The following is an 18,236-nucleotide window of genomic DNA, read 5'->3' on the forward strand; positions in this document are numbered from 1 at the left end:
GCAAGTGTATGAAAATTGGGATTCACACTCTCAGCTCCAAGTGTAGACACAGCCACAGTCCTCTAAGTGATCACAGACTACTTTTTACCACAAGACCCCTTCCTCATACTGCACAGAAGGAACATGCTCACTTAATGGGCAGCTATTCAATGGTTTGTGTTATCCTCATCATTCAGCCTGGGCCCCATGAATTATTTACTGCACACTATTTAAACCCGGCTCCAAATACAGAGTCATTAATTTCCTTCTATGGTTTCTATGATGCTCTCACGATAGTATCTGAATGCTTCATAGCTAGTAGTGAATGTGTCTTCACAACACCCCTGTAAGGTAGTTCAGTGCTATTATCCCCATTCTACAAATGGGGAACTGAGGCACAGAGAAATTAAGGGTAAAACTGTCTAAAGTGTCCACTGATTTTGGATGCCCAACTTGATACACCTCAGACCTAATTTTCCAGAAAACTTAGCAATTTTATAGCACTTTACAAATTCAAAACACAGCTCCAATTGATTTCAGTTGCGGTCATGAGTGCTCTGGACTTCTCCAAATCTGGCCCCAAGTATTTCATGTGGGGCACTCAGAGAGGACCGAGATTCCCTTTTTGTACCAGAATTGTACTAACATGTTCAAATGTTTAGGATTTTGATCTTAGGCAAAAGCATGAAAAAAAAAAAAAAATCTTCCAATTACTATAAGCAGAAGCAACTTATTCACTGACCTGGTTTCATCTTGTAGGTAAACTTATGTTCCGGGCTGTTCAATAGATCAACAAATTCCTTCAAAGCTGCATAAAACGGCTGCACTTTTTCAGCAGGTATGTCAAAAACAGTGTCTCTTGTTGCATTATTATAATTGATACGAACCACCTGGCCTCTGTAATCTACACTGAAAGAAAGAGAGAGAGAGAGAAATGTATTATCATGTCACTCAACCTTTTAGCATATTTTTGTTTTGGTAAGGACGGGTTCACTTTCCCCTTTCAGTTGCTGGCTGTTACAGCACAGTTCAACAATGAAGTGCCGTGCTATGACAAAGTATTGTACATTATTGCATATCAGACTCCTGCTTTCAAGTTTATCAATGGACCAGGGTTTAGGAAGATTAATAATCAAAGGGACTTGAGCTCCTAAATATTTTGGCATTTTTGAAAATCCCACCCTTATTCTGTCTATATAAAAAATCAACACACACACACACACACACACACACACACACACACACACACACACACAAAATGTGTGAGTTTTGATTAATAGATTTTTACAGCCAGAAGGGACCATTATGACATCTAACCTGACCTCCTTGTCATGTAACAAGATTAAAAGAAGAGGATAAAACAGCAAGACAGCCTCTATGTAACATAAGAGTTTTTTCTATCTAGGAGCTTCATAACATGGCAGCATCCCAGCATTGGTACACATTTCATATAGAATTTAGATAGAAGACCAACTGAAGGATATCAAGAGAAGGTTAGTATGGTTGCTTTGAGTTCCTGGAGGGTGGAAAGAATGAATAGGGAAAGTTGAGACAATGATAAATTCAATAATAAAAATAATAAAGAATAACTGACACATTATAGTACAACATAATTCAGTTGATAAGACATAATAATTAAAGACAAAATTGAAACACTGTTTTCCCACAAGGTGGCAGGCATAGACCCTCTAACATCTTTCTCCAAGAGAAACAATGAAAGATGCAAATAAAACTTTTTCATTCAAGCAAATTGTTGCTGTGCAACTAGTACTTAATTTGCAATGAAAGAGTTGCTGGGGTTCAAACAATTTTTTTACATTCATAACTAATGCAGCAAGCCCAGAGGTGTCAGGGCTATGAACTGCCAAGCCTAGAGGTACTGGGGCTCAGCCCTGGCAAGCCCAGGCACTGTGTGCAACCCTGTAATTCCTGGTGAACCAGCAATATGGTATGAGCTACTACTGGGATTCTATTAGATATAATCACACCCTTGACTGTTACTCACTCTATAATCCTCTGTTTAGACTGCATAGTGAAATCACAGTAGTCGACCCCAACATCCGTGAAGTCTACAAGGGTGGAGGAGAGGATCTGAAAGGCTTGAGGATTTTGCTCCTTCAGCTTGTTGGATACATGAAATCCATCTACAACTTCACTTTCACCTCCAGTAGCTGCTTGTTTTATACAATGAAGAAACTGAATCTGTAACAAATTAACACCTCATTACAGGAAGAAATAGCCTGGATATTTAATAGTTCATTGTCATCAGTTCATTCATCTGTCCTGTCATTTAAAAAATATCCTAAAAGACTAAAGGACCTGTATCCCCATTGTATTACCCCAGTTTCACACCAGTCTGAGTCTATTGTCACAATGGGGGTAAAACTTAAGTAACAAGGTAGTGAATTAGGCCTAAATCACAAAGCTCTGGTTCCATAAATTTCTTCTGGCCTGAGTCAGGTTGGTACAACTGGTGATTATTGCCATATAATTTAAACATCCACTGTGGTCATTACTGCCTCTCTAAATATAGGAAATTATTTTCCACTTGCAGAAATGACATAATTAGGTGTGAAAAATGTGCTCATCAAGGATGTCAGTATGTGTCACTGGCTCATTGAAGACAGCAGGTCTCAGATATCTACAGCAATAATGGACCCTCAGGAAACATACACTTCTGTTTATGTTGTGTTCAGAGTTCTCAAAAAATTGGACAAGATGGAGCTGAAGGGCCAAATTCTGCTCACAGTTGCCCGAATGTAAATCTGGGATAACTCTATTGGGCCCAGTGTTGCTCCTACTGATGTTAATGGCAAACTTCCAGTGACATCAAGGAGAGCAGCATCAGGTCCACTTACTGCAGTTTACATCAGTGTAACTAAACACAGAATTGGACCATCATTTACATGAATGCAACTTTCACTGAAGTCATTGAGGACTGCACCCAAGTAATGAAACTGAGTTAGATCTAAAGAAAATGGGAAGTAAAACAGAGAAGTGAGGGGAAGGAATGGATTCAGGTATTGTTAGCTGCCCCTGTAGTATGGGGTGATGTAATATGGCAGTGATTATAGGGAGAAACAGGTGTAACTGTTGAGGCAGAAGAAGAATCAATCAACATAACTGCAAATGAAATGAAGTTTAGATTCCAAATAAAACCTGCCCTAGATAAGGGATGGTGTATGGCTGCACTGGCCCAGGCAGAAATGTGGTTCAGGGACTCACAATTCGTTCCCTGTTCCTTCCATGCACTGGAGAGGGAGTACATTACTTCATTCTTTTCACAGAAGAGCTTGCTCCCACTCCATAACCCAGACCAGCTATTCTGGACAGAAAGGTCCAGAATAGCTGGTAGAGAGGTCCAGAATTGCTGGTAGAGGTGCGCAGGAGACAGGATACCCATTTGCTAACAGCAGGGAGTACTAGAAAAGCAGCTTCTTCTCTCACCACCATGGCAAGAATTGCAATCTGTGCACGAGCAAGCAGGGGCATACATGGTCAGGGAAGGACTGTGACACTCTAACCCATAAGTGATAATGGCCCTATGACAAAACTCCAAGGGATGCAAAATGAGACATTAGCTTTCCAGTCTAGAGAGATGGAAACTCCAACCAAAACTAGTACTCATCTTTAACAGGATATCATGTGAATGAGATCAAAACTTTGGAAAAATCCTCAGATATTTTTATAGGTGACCTCTAAAAATTAATCATCATCCATTTAGGGCCATACTTTCTGTTTTAGATAGTACCTAGATACTGTATAGTAATTAGGAAATTAGCACAATCATGCATTGTGAGCCTAGATGGCAAATATGTTTCTAATGTGCTTAAAAACAATTTTTATTTTAAACTAGGGTTTGAACAGGTTGTGTTTTGTTTTTTTTTTACGTTTTATGGCAGTACGTGATTTTGTGGTTTTGGCACAGATAAGATAGTGAGCTAAGGCACATCTGTTTCCTAATAATGAACTACCACTCTATTCCTATTCCACATTAACCAACAGCATCTAAATGAATGTTCAGCAGGTAGCACATTAATGTGAAAGATTTGGCACCTCTTCAGAAATAGATCATGCTGGCCTGTTCATTTCATCACAAAATGATTACTTCAAGCCTTGGGGAGGAGGAAGGGGGGATTGCAAGTATGAAATTTGAAGGTACAAATGTTTGCTGTAGTATCTTTAGTTAGTTATACATTCTTTGTGGTACTCTCTTTCAGGTCTGTTGTGAATTATGTGAATCATGTTGTGCTGTCATGGTGACTCAGAGTTCCACAGGTTAACTGGGTAAAAATGTTTTTCCTGTTATTAGTTTAAAGTTGTTGCCATCCAGTTTCACGGGATGTCCCCTTGTTCTTGTATTATGCTTAAGTAAACAGAAGTGTTGATTTACCTTCTCTCACTCATAAGTTTTGTATCTTGATCATCTCTCCTATTTGTCTCCTCTCTGAATTAAACATACCTAGAATAAATTTTTCAAAGCTGCCTAAGGTATGCCCAGTTCCCATTAGTTTTAATCTTTTCAATCTCTCCTCATGTGGAAGTATCCTCAGGCCTCTAATAGTTTTCTCTGAACTTCTGTTTTTGTTATATTATTTTTCCGATAAGGTAGTCGGAAATGGACACAGTATTCAAAGTGAGGAACCCTATTGAATTGGATAATGGCACTGTAATATATTCAATATCATTTTTGTGCAACATACCGCATCCTAATATGCAGTTTGCTCTTTTTGACTTGCACATTACACAGAGGTTTTCACTTAGCTGTCTACGGTGGCTCCCTGATCTTTTTACTAAGTAATTACAGTTAATTCAGTCTCCGGTAGTATGAGTATTTCAAATGTCTCCTTCCAATGTGCACTACCTTCCATTTGTCAAAAGTGAATTGCATTTGCCATCCCTGCTGCCCAGTCAGCTGGTTTTGTTAGGCCACTTTGGAGTACCTCACATTCTTCCCTAATCTTGATTAACTTAAATCATGTTGTATCTTCTTACTGTTCACTGTCTTTTCTAGATCATTAATGAATATTTTACACAACATTAGCACTATTATAGCTCAATGGCTCACCTTTTGCCACATGGAAAACTGACTATTTATCCCTGCTCTTTTCTGTCTCAGCCAACTTCTAATCCATGACACAGAACTTTACCTTCACTCCATGACTAGTTAATTTCCTTAATAGCTTCTTGTAAGGGACTTTGTCAAAGTTTTATGAAAGTCCAAATAAATTATATCTACCAGTTCTCCTTCATCTACTAGTTTGTTGACTCAAAGAATTCCAGCAGACTGGAGCAGCAATTTTCCCCATTATAAACATTTGATGCTGTAAGAAAATTAATGACTTACAAATGCATGGAAGTAAACATCACTGCTATTGATTTTACTTGATCCTCCCTGTGCCATCTCATTCAGTACAATTTAGGAACAAGTTTTCCTTAAATATTATTTTAAATTGTTTTCAACTTCTAGAGAAAGTGATGCGGTGACTTGATCTCAGTTCATAAATACCACAGAGAATGTATCTGGTACGAGGGAACCTTTTCATTTAGCAGACAACTGCATAAATAAAGCCAATGGCTGGAAGCAGCAATTAAATTCAAATTGGATATAAGATGCAATTTTTAATTTCAGGAAGGGTGATTAAGCGCCTGAGCAGCTAACTAAAGGAAGTGGTGAATTCCCCATCATTTGGAGTATTTAAATCAAGACCAGATGTCTTTCTAAAAAGATATCCTCTAGTTCAGCTACAAGTTATTGGGTTTGATAGTGTTCACTCATATAGCAGGAAAGAATAATTTGCTCCATTGTAGGAATTCCTAGTGTAATTCTATGGCCTGTTATATGGGAATTCAGACTAGATAATCATAATTCTTCCTATGGATTGATGAACTTTAAAAAACCGGAAATTTTACATATATCTAAGTTTTGTTCAGCAGACACATTACCTGTCGCTTTTTCAAACTATAGGAACAATGAGATTTTCCCCCTTGCTTTGTGGAAAAGTCAGTAGGTTCTCCTTACCCCAGGAGGATGCTGCAGAACAGGGTAATCAGTGTGAAAACTTAGCTTCCCAGATGTGTAAGCCACATTATTAGCATCCCTTTTGTCTTCCACTTGCCAAGTAGGGCTTTACAATGAAAGAAAGAAAAAAAAAAAAAAAGAGGAAACATGTTAAAGCCATCTGCCATTTAAGCCAGCAAAGTACAATGAAACTATGAAATCTCAATACAAAAGAACTATTAAAAATTGCTGGATATAGAATTATTGTTATAATGAGAAGGGACAAACAATGAGTCACCAGTGCCCTTCACAGCACTGAACTGGCCATTTCAGCAACTGTGCAACAGAAGCAATCACTTCAAAAATGATGCTAGTGTGTGTGGAGTAGGCCAGACAAGTTGCCCCCAGTGCTATATCTCTGAGGGTATTGCCTTTGCTTTTCTAGTAAAAGCTCTGAGGACTGTATTGTGCCAGCATTCAGCAGAAGGACAGGACAGAACCTCAGCTGGTGTAAATCAGCGTAGCACCTACTGGAGTTGCACAGGTGTAAGGGAGGACAGCATTTTTCAATTTGGTCATTTCCATTTCCCCAAAGAAAAAGTGGAAGCACTGTAAGTTGCATTTCTTTTTCAAAGATTTTTAAGCCTTTAAATGACAGGGAAAATGTCAAATACAGAGTACCCTTTACAACATGGCCTTTCCCATATTCCCTTAAAAGAAAAATCTCTGGATGAAAGACGTCAAGATATAATTTCTTGCCGTTCCCTTCGTACTTTCTGAGAGCTAGTACCATTATTTTTCCTCTACATTTTTATTAAATTTCAAGATGGATGAACTAAAATCAGCATGAGTCTTGCTGACAACAGCAACAAATTATATATTGTAAGGTGGTTGAGTACAAAGACATACAGTCATCAGATTTGCAATGCAGTCAAAATATGTTTCAAATGACACACCATGCAGCAAAGTCTAAGGCCAAAAACCACATGTTCTGGTTTGCACAAAGTTCATACAATTGAATATAGTTCATGGCAAACGTGTAATATAGATCCAGACATTTGTCTGGGAAGTGTAAGTCAACATATGCAGGCCATGCAATCACTGAAGAAGACATGATTTAAAAAGAAAAATATGAAAACTCATTTCCCCTGGTGAATTACTGCAGACTAAATATACAAAACACAAGCCATTTGAAATATAGAGATAATGCTTATTTTTTATAAAATGCCCAGGTTAAACTTGAAAACACAGTTCAAAATGATTTATATATTGTATACAAAAACTTTTGCTTTGGGACAAGAATTTTTAAGTATAGGTATGCCAAAAACTGCTAAAGGCAGGTTTATAAAATTGCTGGGAAAAAAACCCAGAATATTAACAAATGTGTTCAACTGTCAGGGGAAATTCATTTAATTATATGGTATAGTAAGTATTCATCACATGTGACTTCAGTTCTAAAATATGAAGACCTCAACCACATTTGCACAGTTACTAATTTTAAGGCCAAAAAAAAAAAAAAAAAAAAAAAAGTGTTATGTCATCCTTGTCATTAGTGTTGAGGGTAGCTTTGTCGTGGTAGGCTCCAGAGCAATTTAATGGCTCCAAAGCATTTTAATCTACTGTAATGCTCTTGCTTCTGAGAAAATATATACCTCTGGTGAAATAAAAATACATTATAGAATTACTGTGACATTTTACAAAAAGGCACGTTCTTTCTGTTAAACAAGGTATGCTATGGGAGTTCATCCACTGGAACATTCCTTCCATGTAAGGAGAGTCTATCAAAGATCAAGTTACTAACTTATAGCCAAATATTGATTAAATGCAAAAAGCTACATTAATGCACTGTCCAGCTTGAAAATGTAATGCACAGAAGTTAGCAAATTCAGACCTTAACATTGCTAAAGAGGTAGAACCCTGTCACAGGGAGAGTTGCTGTCTGATGAGAGTGCTGGTGCAAGAGGTAAAGGAGGAAAATATGGGTAATCCCAGAGGACTCTGATCCCTCAACAGAGAACAAAATGGGCTGGGAATGGTCTATGGATCAGTAACAAAGGTCAGATTCCAACTTCAGTTGCACAGCCTGCATGGCAGAAAATCAAGCACTGTGCAGGTACAACAATCATGTGCGTTTCATAGCAATACATACAGCCCACCTGAGATGAGAAGCTAGCCTGTTAGCTGTGACTGGGAATCATTGGCACTGAAATCTGCAACCATACTGAAACTCAGGCCACAAAAGGTTCTGGAACCCAAGACCAGTTTAGCAAAAATATACCACATTTTTGTATCTGAAATAGGAAAACTCAGCATGAGGCAGGGGTTCTCTGGCCATTGAAAAACATAATAAAATATATATTTAAAAATATTTTGACTTAGAGGAAAATAACAGTGAGTTTCTGACTTTATAAGAGGTACTAGAGAGACTACGGGCTTGTCTAAATGGTGGCAAACCACACAAAGAGGCATAATTTGTGAAGTGCTCTAATGGGTTGTGCTGTAATTCCCTATGTTGGCACACTACCTACTTCGCATTGGTGTAGTTCTGTTTCAGCTACACCAGGAATCTCTTATGTATCTATTTGTCCAAGCTTTCTCAACTGACTGAAGCAGGAAACCCCGATTCTTAGCCAATCATCTTCTGCGTTACAGCTGCAGTATCTGGGGAGTGCAATTTGTCTGATCCACTCATCCAGAATATCAGTGACTGAATGGAAACCCTGTATAGTATAGCGACATATATAGAACTTGGAGGGAGCAGCACAGGTTGAAGAAAAAAGAAGTTTGGAAGATGCACCAGGAAGTCAGTCTGTGCACCCGTGGCTGGCATGCAGACTGCGGCATGTCTGTAAATAGATATCCTAATAGTCAGTTTAGTTTTAGAAACAGGGAGTCCTCTCAAGTTATTACCCAGCACGCAGTACATAAAACATACAGTAACCTACATACTTTGGTAAGGACACCTTTAAAAATGAGTGACGATAAATAAAAATAAATGTACTTGGTTTCTGTGCTCTGAAAGGACATCTGGGCAAGATTAAAGACTTGTGCTTCTTTCTTCATTGTGGGAGCTGCATTCACTGTTGTTCTGTTATTGGGAGAATCTACAAACTGGTTGGGATATTTATTTAGCAAGGCTGCCAATCTGAAATTTATAATTTTGTTTCTAACATTTGTTAGACCTTCGGATTTGAGTGCCATTAAAATAACAAGGAATTATTAGGAATTATTATTTTATTATAGTTTTTTTTTGAAAAACCCTCAACATTACACATAAGCACTAATTGAACTTCTTTGTTAGGGTCTAAGAAATTGATTGTAAAGTCTTTCACTAAGTCTTTTTCTAAGAACTGCATGTTCAATAGGTTCTTACTAAAAAATGTGCAGTTGGGCTGCATATGGAAATGCCAACGCCAGATGCTGAAATTTCCTAATAATTCATGTCTCAAAGTGAAACGCATTAAAACTGGGGGGAAAGATGCTAAATGTAGCCAAAAATATCGTCAGGAGAGAAATGAGTAAGTAACTGAATATTAAGTCCCCCTCTATTCTATGATCTTTTAAATGAATTCCAACTACAAATGACATATAAAAATCTTGAAAAAGACTAAATGTGCTACATTATATAGCCTAACAAACATAATATATATATAAAAGACAGTTACCTTTTCCGTAACTGGTGTTCTTCAAGATGTGTTGCTCATGTCTATTCTACAATAGGTGTGCATGCTTGCCACGTGCACCGGTGCTGGAAGTTTTTCTCCTAGCAGTACCCATAGGGGAGCGCCACAGTGACCCCTGGAGTGGCGCCTCCATGACGTGGTATAAGGGGCACTGCTCGCTCCCCCCACCCTCAGTTCCTTCCTACCAGACAACTCCAACAGAGGGGAAGGAGGGTGGGATGTGGAATAGACATGAGCAACACATCTCGAAGAACACCAGTTACAGAAAAGGAAACTGTCTTTTCTTCTTCTTAGAGTGATTGCTCATGTGTATTCCACAATAGGTGATTCCAAGCTATGTCCATTGGAGGTGGGTAGGAGTTCACAAATTCTTGGGACGGAGTACAGTCCTGCCGAACCCGGTGTCTTCCCTGGTTTGGGAGACGATCGCATAGTGCGAGGTGAACATGTGAACTGAAAACCACCTGACAGCCCTACAAATGTCCTGGACGCGGGCCAAAAAGGCAGCCGACGAGGCTTGCGCCTGAGTCGAGTGCGCCTTCACAATTGGTGGCAGAGCGATTCCCGCCAGGTCACAACAAGTACGGATGCATGAAGTGATCCAGTTGGAGAGCCGCTGAGTGAAGATCGGCCGACCTTTCATGCGCTTCTCCAGGTAGAAAGCCAGAGCCCATCTCACATCCAGCATGTGGAGATGGCGCTCCTCACTGGACGCGTGGGGCTTGGTGCAGAGGACCGATAGAAAAATGTCCTGACCCATGTGATAGGCGGAGACCACCTTCGGGAGGAACAAAGGGTGTGGGCGGAGCTGGACCTTATCCTTATGAAACACCATGTATGGGGGCTTGGAGGTCAGGGCCCTGAGCTCCGAGACCCACCTGGCCAACGTGATTGCAACCAGGAAGGCCACCTTCCATGAGAGGTGGGACCAGGAGCACATGGCTAGCAGCTCAAACGGGGGCCCCGTGAGACGGGCCAACACCAGGTTTAAGTCCCACTGCAGGACTGGGGGCCTAAAATACGGGAAGAGACAATCCAATCCCTTAAGGAATCGGCTAGTTATAGCATGGGAGAATACCGTGTGGCCCTGCACTGGCGGATGGAAGGCCGATATCGCCACCAGGTGCACCTTGACTGACGAGGGCGCCAGGTCCTGGGCTCTAAGGTGGAGGAGATAGTCCAGAATAAGATGGATCAGAGCGGCCACTGGGGAAACGCCCCGCTCGTCCGCTCACCTGGAAAATCGAGACCACTTTGCCAAGTAGGCTCGGTGCATGGAGGGTTGCCTGCTTTTTAGGAGGACATATTAAAGCCCTTCTGAGCACGTCCTTTCGTCCCTACCTAACCATTGAGCAGCCACGCCGTGAGGTGGAGTGCCACTAGGTTGGAGTGGAGGAGGCAGCCCTGGTCCTGGGAGAGCAGGTCCGGGCAGGACCGCAACAGCCATGGCGGGGCAACTGCCAGGCCCATGAGGGTCCCGTACCAATGTTGCCTGGGCCATGCCGGGGCAATCAGAAGGACCCAGGCCTTGTCCAGCTTTATCTTTTCCAGGACCTTGCCGGTCAGCGGGAACGGGGGAAAGGCATAGAGAAACTGGCCTGACCAGGATAGGAGGAAGGCATCGGAGATAGTGCCCCATCCCAGTCCCTCTCCCCCCGCCGCCCCCCAAGCAGAACTGAGGACAGCGACGGTTCTGCCGAGTCGTGAACAGGTCCACCTGGGGAGTTCCCCACACTCGGAAAAGCCTGTGCATCACCTCTGGGTGGAGAGACCACTTGTGCTGAGAGGAGAAGTCCCTGCTCAAGTGATCCGCCCGTGCATTCTGGGCGCCCGGCAGATGGAAGGCCTGTAGGCAGATGTGGGCTATACAAAAATCCCACAGCCTGAGGGCTTCACGGCAGATGATCAGGTCCCACCTTGCCTGTTGATGTAAAACATCAAGGTCGTGTTGTCTGTGAGGATCCTGACCACCCGGCCCTCCAGGTGTGAGCGGAAGGCCATGCATGCTAGCCGTACCACCCTGAGCTCCTTGACGTTTATGTGGAGGGTCAGAGCCTAAGCCAACCACAGACCGTGGGTCTGAACGTTCCCCACATGGTCCCCCCAACCCAGGTCCAATGCATCGGACACCAGTTCCAGCGACGGGGCCCTGCCACTGATTGGGACCCCTTGGAGCATTTTTCTCGGGGAGGACCACCACCGAAGGGAAGTGATCACCGGTTCAGGTACCGTGAGGACTTTGTCCATCCTGTCCCTGGCCTTAGAGAACTCTGAGACTAACCAGAGCTGGAGGGGCCTCATCCTGAGTCTGGCGTAATGGACCAGATACGTGCACGCCGACATATAACCCAAGAGCTGGAGGCACGCTCTGGCTGTTGTCACCGGAAACCTTGTGACTGGGTCAATGAACCTATCCGGTGGGAGGGAGGCTCTGGCCGACGAGGCGTCCAGGGCCGCCCCGATAAACTCTATGCATTGAACTGGGACTAACATCGACTTGGTGTTGTTTACCCACAGGCCCAAAGTGGTGCACATGGACAGAAGGAGCGCCATGGGATCCTGCACCTGCGACCGGGAGCTACCCTTGACTAACCAGTCGTCCAGACAGGGGAAGATCTGGACCCCCCGGCGCCTGAGGTAGGCCGCTACCACTGACCTACATTTCGTGAATTCCCTGGGGCCAGTGGACAGGCCAAACGGGATGACCGTAAATTGGTAGTGTTGCTGCCTCACGACAAAATGGAAGAAGCATCTGTGCCCCTCGAATATATGAATGTGGAAGTACGCGTCCTGCAGATCAATGGCGGCGTGCCAGTCCCCGGGATCCAGGGAGGGGAGGATGGAGGCCAGGGAGACCATGCAGAACTTGAGCTTCACTATGTACTGGTTCAGCCTTGCAGGTCCAAGATGGGCCTGAGCCCCACTTTGGCCTTTGGGATTAGGCAATAGCAGGAGTAATACCCTTTGCCTTTGAACTTCCCGGGTACCGCTTCCACCGGTCCTAGGCCCAGGAGCCGCCCCACCTCCTGCTCGAGCAGAGCCTTGTGCGAGGGGTCCCCCAGGAGGGACGGGGGTGAGGGGATGGTTGGGCGGGGAGGAAGTAAACTGGAGGGTGTAGCCCCGGGAGATGGTGTTGAGGACGCATCGGTCCAAAGTCAGCCACGACCACTCTGGGAGGAAAGCACACAACCGATTGGAGAAGGGAAGTTTTATTGAAGGTGGATCCCTGACTAGAATTGGCAGGGCGCCCCCTGGAGTCCCATCAAACCTGCATTTTCCCCGCCTGCCTGCCCTTGGAGGACCCAGGTTGGGGGGCAGGCCGAGACTGCCTCTGTGGGCACCTCTTATAGTCCCGTGACTTCTTACAAGCAGCCTCATATTTTGGGTGGGTGGTCTGAGCGGAAGTCTGCTGCGGCTTGAACTTAGGTTTAGCTGGAGCCAGAACATAAGACCCAGAGTCTGGAGAGTCGTGTGGGAGTCTTGCAGGCCATGCAGCTTTGTATCCGTTTGTTCCACAAACAGAGCTTTGCCATCAAACGGGAGGTCCTGCAGGGAGGTCTGCGCCTCGCTGGACAGCCCAGAGAGTAGGAGCCATGACGCTATTCTGATGGACACTACGGAGGCCATGGGCGCACGGCCATGTCCACCACATCCAAAGCTGCCTGCAGGGTTTCCTGGCAGTCACTGTACCCTCCTCCACCAGCGCTTTGAACTCCTTCCAGTCACGCTCCTGGAGGGAGTCCTCGAACTTGGGCAGGGAGCCCCACAGATTGAACTCATACCAGCCCAGGAGAGCCTGGTGGTTCGCCACCCGTAACTGGAAGCTTGAGGACAAATAAATTTTCCTTCCAAAAGAATTCCAGCCTCCGTGAATCTTTATTTTTCCAAGGGAGGCGGGGCCGTAATCGCCTCATCCAGGAAGGGCGAGGAGGCCGGCGCGTGTCCACCGGTACTGGAGGGTCCACCAACTGGTCGGTCTCCAGGCACGGTGCCAAGGATGTACGTCCCACCGACTCCTTCCTCGGAGGTCCGTCCCACCGACTCCTTCCTCGGAGGTCTGAAGAGGGAGGCCGATGGTCCTTCTGAGGCTCCGGCCACTGAGCGAGCCCACATCAGGGGCTGCGTCGGGAGCCACGGTGTACACTGGTACCATTGGGCTGGCCACGGGGCCTGGTGCCACTGCACCTGCTGTGGCACAGGCAGAGCCGGTTGTTCGGCCTGACTGGCCTGGCACATTGATGGATGACTACGAAGGGAGGCCGGGCTGACATATGACCTGCCGCTGTCCCCGGACTGGGAGAAGCAGTGATGCCGGGAGCGATGCCGACCACTGGACCGTGATCTCGACGTGGAGAACTGGTACTGTCGGTAACAGCTGCTCCGTGATCGGCTCCGATGGGTGGACCTGTGACGGTGAGACGCCGGCGATCGATGCCCAGGGCTGCAGAGGTGGTGCCATGGCGGGGTCCTGGTGGGGATGCCGAACGGGAATGATGTCGACGTCTGTGCCGTGACCGGCTGTGATAACCCCTCCGAGACAAGGACCTTTGGCGACATCTGCCTTGGTCCCATCGGTGTTCAATCCTCGAGGCAGAGCGGTGCCCAGAGTCTCGGTCGGACAGAACCCAACCAGACACTCTGGTGGGCGTCGAGGGTGATCCATGTGGACTTTTCCCTGAATGGTCGCTGGGTGGTGAATGGCGTCAGGAACGTTCCCTCGACCGAGACCGGTACCGAGCCGCGGGTGACTGCATAGATCCCAGCGGTGGCTTGCTTCTGGAGTGCGGGGCAGACACCGGCAGTGCTCCTGGTACCGGCCTGGACATAACATCCCAAGCTGCCTGCAGGACCTCCGGCATGGAGGGCATCCGGACATCTGGGGAGGCCTGCTCCGAATGGGCCAGGCTACTCCGCTTGACTTGAGTCGGAGGCCTAGAGGCTGGTGGGGATCAAGGACTGCCTGACATGGGTCTAGCCTCTGTCCTGGGTTAACTCCAGTGTCACAATGAAGAAGGCCTCTTTCTAGCCTTCTTGGCGTGCCCCATGGACAGAGAGCGGTGCCAACTGGCTGATAGTGCCGAAGGGTCGCCGCGCACTGACACTGCGGTGCTGACTTGGAGTGGTGCGCCAGAGCCGGGGTCAGCACCGACTCCATCAGAATAGCCTGGAGCCTAACGTCCCTTTCTCTTTTGGTCCGAGGCTTAAACGACTTGCAAATCTTGCAGCGATCGTTGAGATGGATTTCCCCCAAACAGCGCAGACAGTCCGCGTGCAGCTCACTCAGTGGCATAGATCGCCTACAAGTGTCACAGAACTTAAACCCCGGGGCGCGGGGCATGCCTCAGCTTGGGCGCTCTAACTACCTACCTACCTACAGGTACCATACACTGAACGAACAAGCAGTTTTGGGGACGAGATACAGCAAAGCTGGAGCAGAGCAATTCAGAAGCACCTTCACTGGCGGCAAGAAGGAACTGAGAGTGGGGGAAGCACGCAGCACCCCTTATACTGCACCATGAAGGTGCCACTCCAGGAGTCGCTGGTGTGCTCCCCTATGGGCAATGCTGGGGAAAAACTTCCGGCACCGGTGGCACGCACACCTATTGTGGAATACACATGAGCAATCACTCGAAGAACTGTATTCATATGCATTAACCTATTTCCTTAAATATTTACTAGGCATTTACTTCATACAAACCCGTATTATAACTCTTAAAGCTATTTTTCAGACGTTACAAATGACTATGATAATTTCTTAAAACCCTAAAGTAATTTAGGGTGAATTTCGCCTCTGTGCAGAGGGCCAGAGCAAGACCTATGCATATATTCACAATGATCCCTACTGGCCTTGGAATCTATGATTATCTAGTCTGACCTTCTGTATAACACAGGCCATAAAACTTCCGTAAAATAACTCCTTATGAACTACAGAAGATCTTTTAGAAAACCATACAATCTTGATTTAAAAATTGCCAGTGATGGACAATCCACCAGGACCCTGGGTAAATTGTTCCAATGGTTAATTATGCTCACTGTTAAAAGAATTACATCTTATTTCCAGTCTGAATTTGTCTAGCTTCAACCTCCATATATTGGATGATGTTATACCTTTCTCTGCTAGATTGTAGAGCCCATTAACAAATATTTGTTCCCATGTAGGTACTTATAGACCAGTGGTGGGCAACCTGAGGCATGTGGGGCGAACGTGGCCCGTCAGGGTAATCTGCTGGCAGGCCGAGAGACAGTTTGTTTACATTGACCGTCCGCAGGCACAGCCACCCACAGTTCCCAGTGGCCACGGTTTGCCGTTCCCGGCCAATGGGAGCTGAAGGAAGTGGTCGTGCCTGCGGACAATCAATGTAAACAAATTGTCTCGCGGCCTGTCAGCGGATTACCCTGACGGACCACATGTGGCCCGCAGGCAGGTTGCCCACCACTGTTATAGACTGTGATCAAGTCATCCCTTAACCTTCTCTTTGTTAAGCTAAACAGATTGAGCTTCTTTGGTCTATCACTACAAGGCATGTTTTCTAATCCTTTCATCATTCTGGTGGCTCTTCTCTGAACCCTCTCATTTATCAACCTTTTTGAACTGTGGATACCAGAATTGGACAGTAGTCCAGCAGCAGTTACACCAGTGCCAAATACAAAGCTTATGCGCCTCTTAAGTTTAGGGTTTTAGTGGGACTTAAGTGGTGCATAAGCTTTGTGCTGGCCCTTCTCTGTGCAGGGTGGATTTCACCCATGATTTATGACAAAATCCATTAGCAAAACCTCTTTTGTAAAGATCTGGCTAGTTACACCCTCAAAATTACTGGATATTCAGTTAGGGATGAAACCACTAATAGCTAACTACAACTTGAGGGCAGCTGAATGACACTCAAGAAGATGGTATCACCTTGAATATAATATGTGTGTGTGGGGGAGAGCGAGAGAGTGCAGCTACTCGAGCATTGGAAATGAAGAGTATCAGTTGAGAGAGGAAGTGAGGTTTAGCCAACATCTGCCCAAATTTCTGTTTTCAGTCTCGGAGGCTAAAGTCTCTCCTAAACAAGACAAAAGAATGTATTCATATAGGGCTAAATGTTCAAAACACAGTGGCTCTACTATGTCTGCAAACTATGAATATGTATACAGAAAATGGTAACCATTACCTGACCCAAAGCCAAGTGAAATCAACCGGTCTTTCTAATGATGTCAGTGTGGTTTGCATCAGACTTCATGTATGCAGGTAATTACCCCTTTGTGTGCACATTCTTTGCAGGTGCAATTAAACTGTAAAGCTTTGGAAATTTATTCCTTATTTTCATAATAGTAACATTTAGTACATATTAACGGTTTACATTTTCAAAGCACTGGACAATATTAACAAATGAGTTCTCACATCTCTGTGAGATAGTTAACTACTCTATTATTATCTCTGATTTAGAGATGGGAAAACAGATGAGTACACTTGCCCAAGGCTCAGCCCAAAGGGTTCTGGCTCTGAACTCTATACTAAGGCAATTAGGCCATGTTCAGAAAGAGGGTTCAGAGAAGAGCCATGAGAATGATTAATGGATTGGGAAACTTGGCTTATAGTGGTAGTCTAAAGAAGCTCAGTCTATTTTTCTTAACAAGCTGTCTGTAGTGTATATTATTAGTTTCTATGCTTGCAAGTTTGGCAATCTGTTTAAAAAAAAAGAATGTCTGCTCAACAGATTTTTTTCCACAAGTGCTCAAAGCTGTATTAGTGTATATACCCTTCTATGCATATCTTCCCTTTTATAATAAGCTGCTCTTCTTTGGCACTAGACAGTAAAGTGATATTTCTCAGTGCCATTCTGTGCACAGGCTGTTGATTCCATCATGTTACTGATTTGTTTTTATTCGAACCCAAAGGCCAAATACTCTGAAAAGCTAGTCTCCTGTTTTAAAATTTGCCTTTCACACCTAGAACACTCATGAGATTTCACTCTGAGATGCTAAGTTCTACACCAACTTTACATTTTCATTTATGTAGCAAATATCCTATAGTGAACATGCCAATTTTCAAATACTTTGACTAAGATTTTAAACAATAAAAAAATTCCTGTATTTTCTTTTAAACGTTGAGCTACTAGTCAAGTTGGAAATGTGGCACAGTTGAAATCGTCTTTCTATATCCTGGCTAACACAATGAGTTTTGGAGAAGTGAGGCAACTTACAAACCTTTTCCCTTTCATTCATAATATGACATCATAGCCAAGAGCTTTCCTTGAAATGTTAATTACAGTAACTCCCCACTTAATGTCATCCCGGTTAACGTTGTTTCATTGTTACGTTGCTGATCAATTAGAGAACATGCTTGTTTAAAGTTGTGCAATGCTCCCTTATAATGTTGTTTGGCAGCCGCCTACTTTGTCCACTTCTTGCAGAAAGAGCAGCCCATTGGAGGCTTGGAACCAGGGTGGACCGGCAGCCCCCCCATCAGCTCCCTGCTCCCCAAAGTTCCCTGTGTGGCAGCCGCCCAGCAGGTTATCAATTGCCGGCAGTTCAGCTGTCCCTCCCCCCACTGCCATGTGCTGCTCCTGCCCTCGGCCTTGGAGCTGCTC

At 44.7% G+C, this 18,236-nt stretch overlaps 1 protein-coding gene across 2 annotated transcripts in view; it reads right to left on the bottom strand.

The window, feature by feature from the left end:
- The window catches only part of BBOX1 (gamma-butyrobetaine hydroxylase 1), an 84,947-nt gene that overhangs the window by 10,287 nt on the left and 56,424 nt on the right, over positions 1 to 18,236 (bottom strand). For both annotated transcript variants that reach the window (XM_054025919.1, XM_054025918.1), the window contains exons 5-7: positions 6,002 to 6,107; positions 1,985 to 2,181; positions 722 to 888 (exon numbers count right to left, since the gene is read on the bottom strand). In XM_054025919.1, the coding sequence (XP_053881894.1) occupies positions 722 to 888; positions 1,985 to 2,181; positions 6,002 to 6,107 (470 nt within the window). The remainder of the gene's footprint in view (positions 1 to 721; positions 889 to 1,984; positions 2,182 to 6,001; positions 6,108 to 18,236) is intronic.

Source organism: Malaclemys terrapin, chromosome 4 (genome assembly GCF_027887155.1).
Source record: "Malaclemys terrapin pileata isolate rMalTer1 chromosome 4, rMalTer1.hap1, whole genome shotgun sequence".
Classification (NCBI taxonomy): Eukaryota; Metazoa; Chordata; order Testudines; family Emydidae; genus Malaclemys; species Malaclemys terrapin.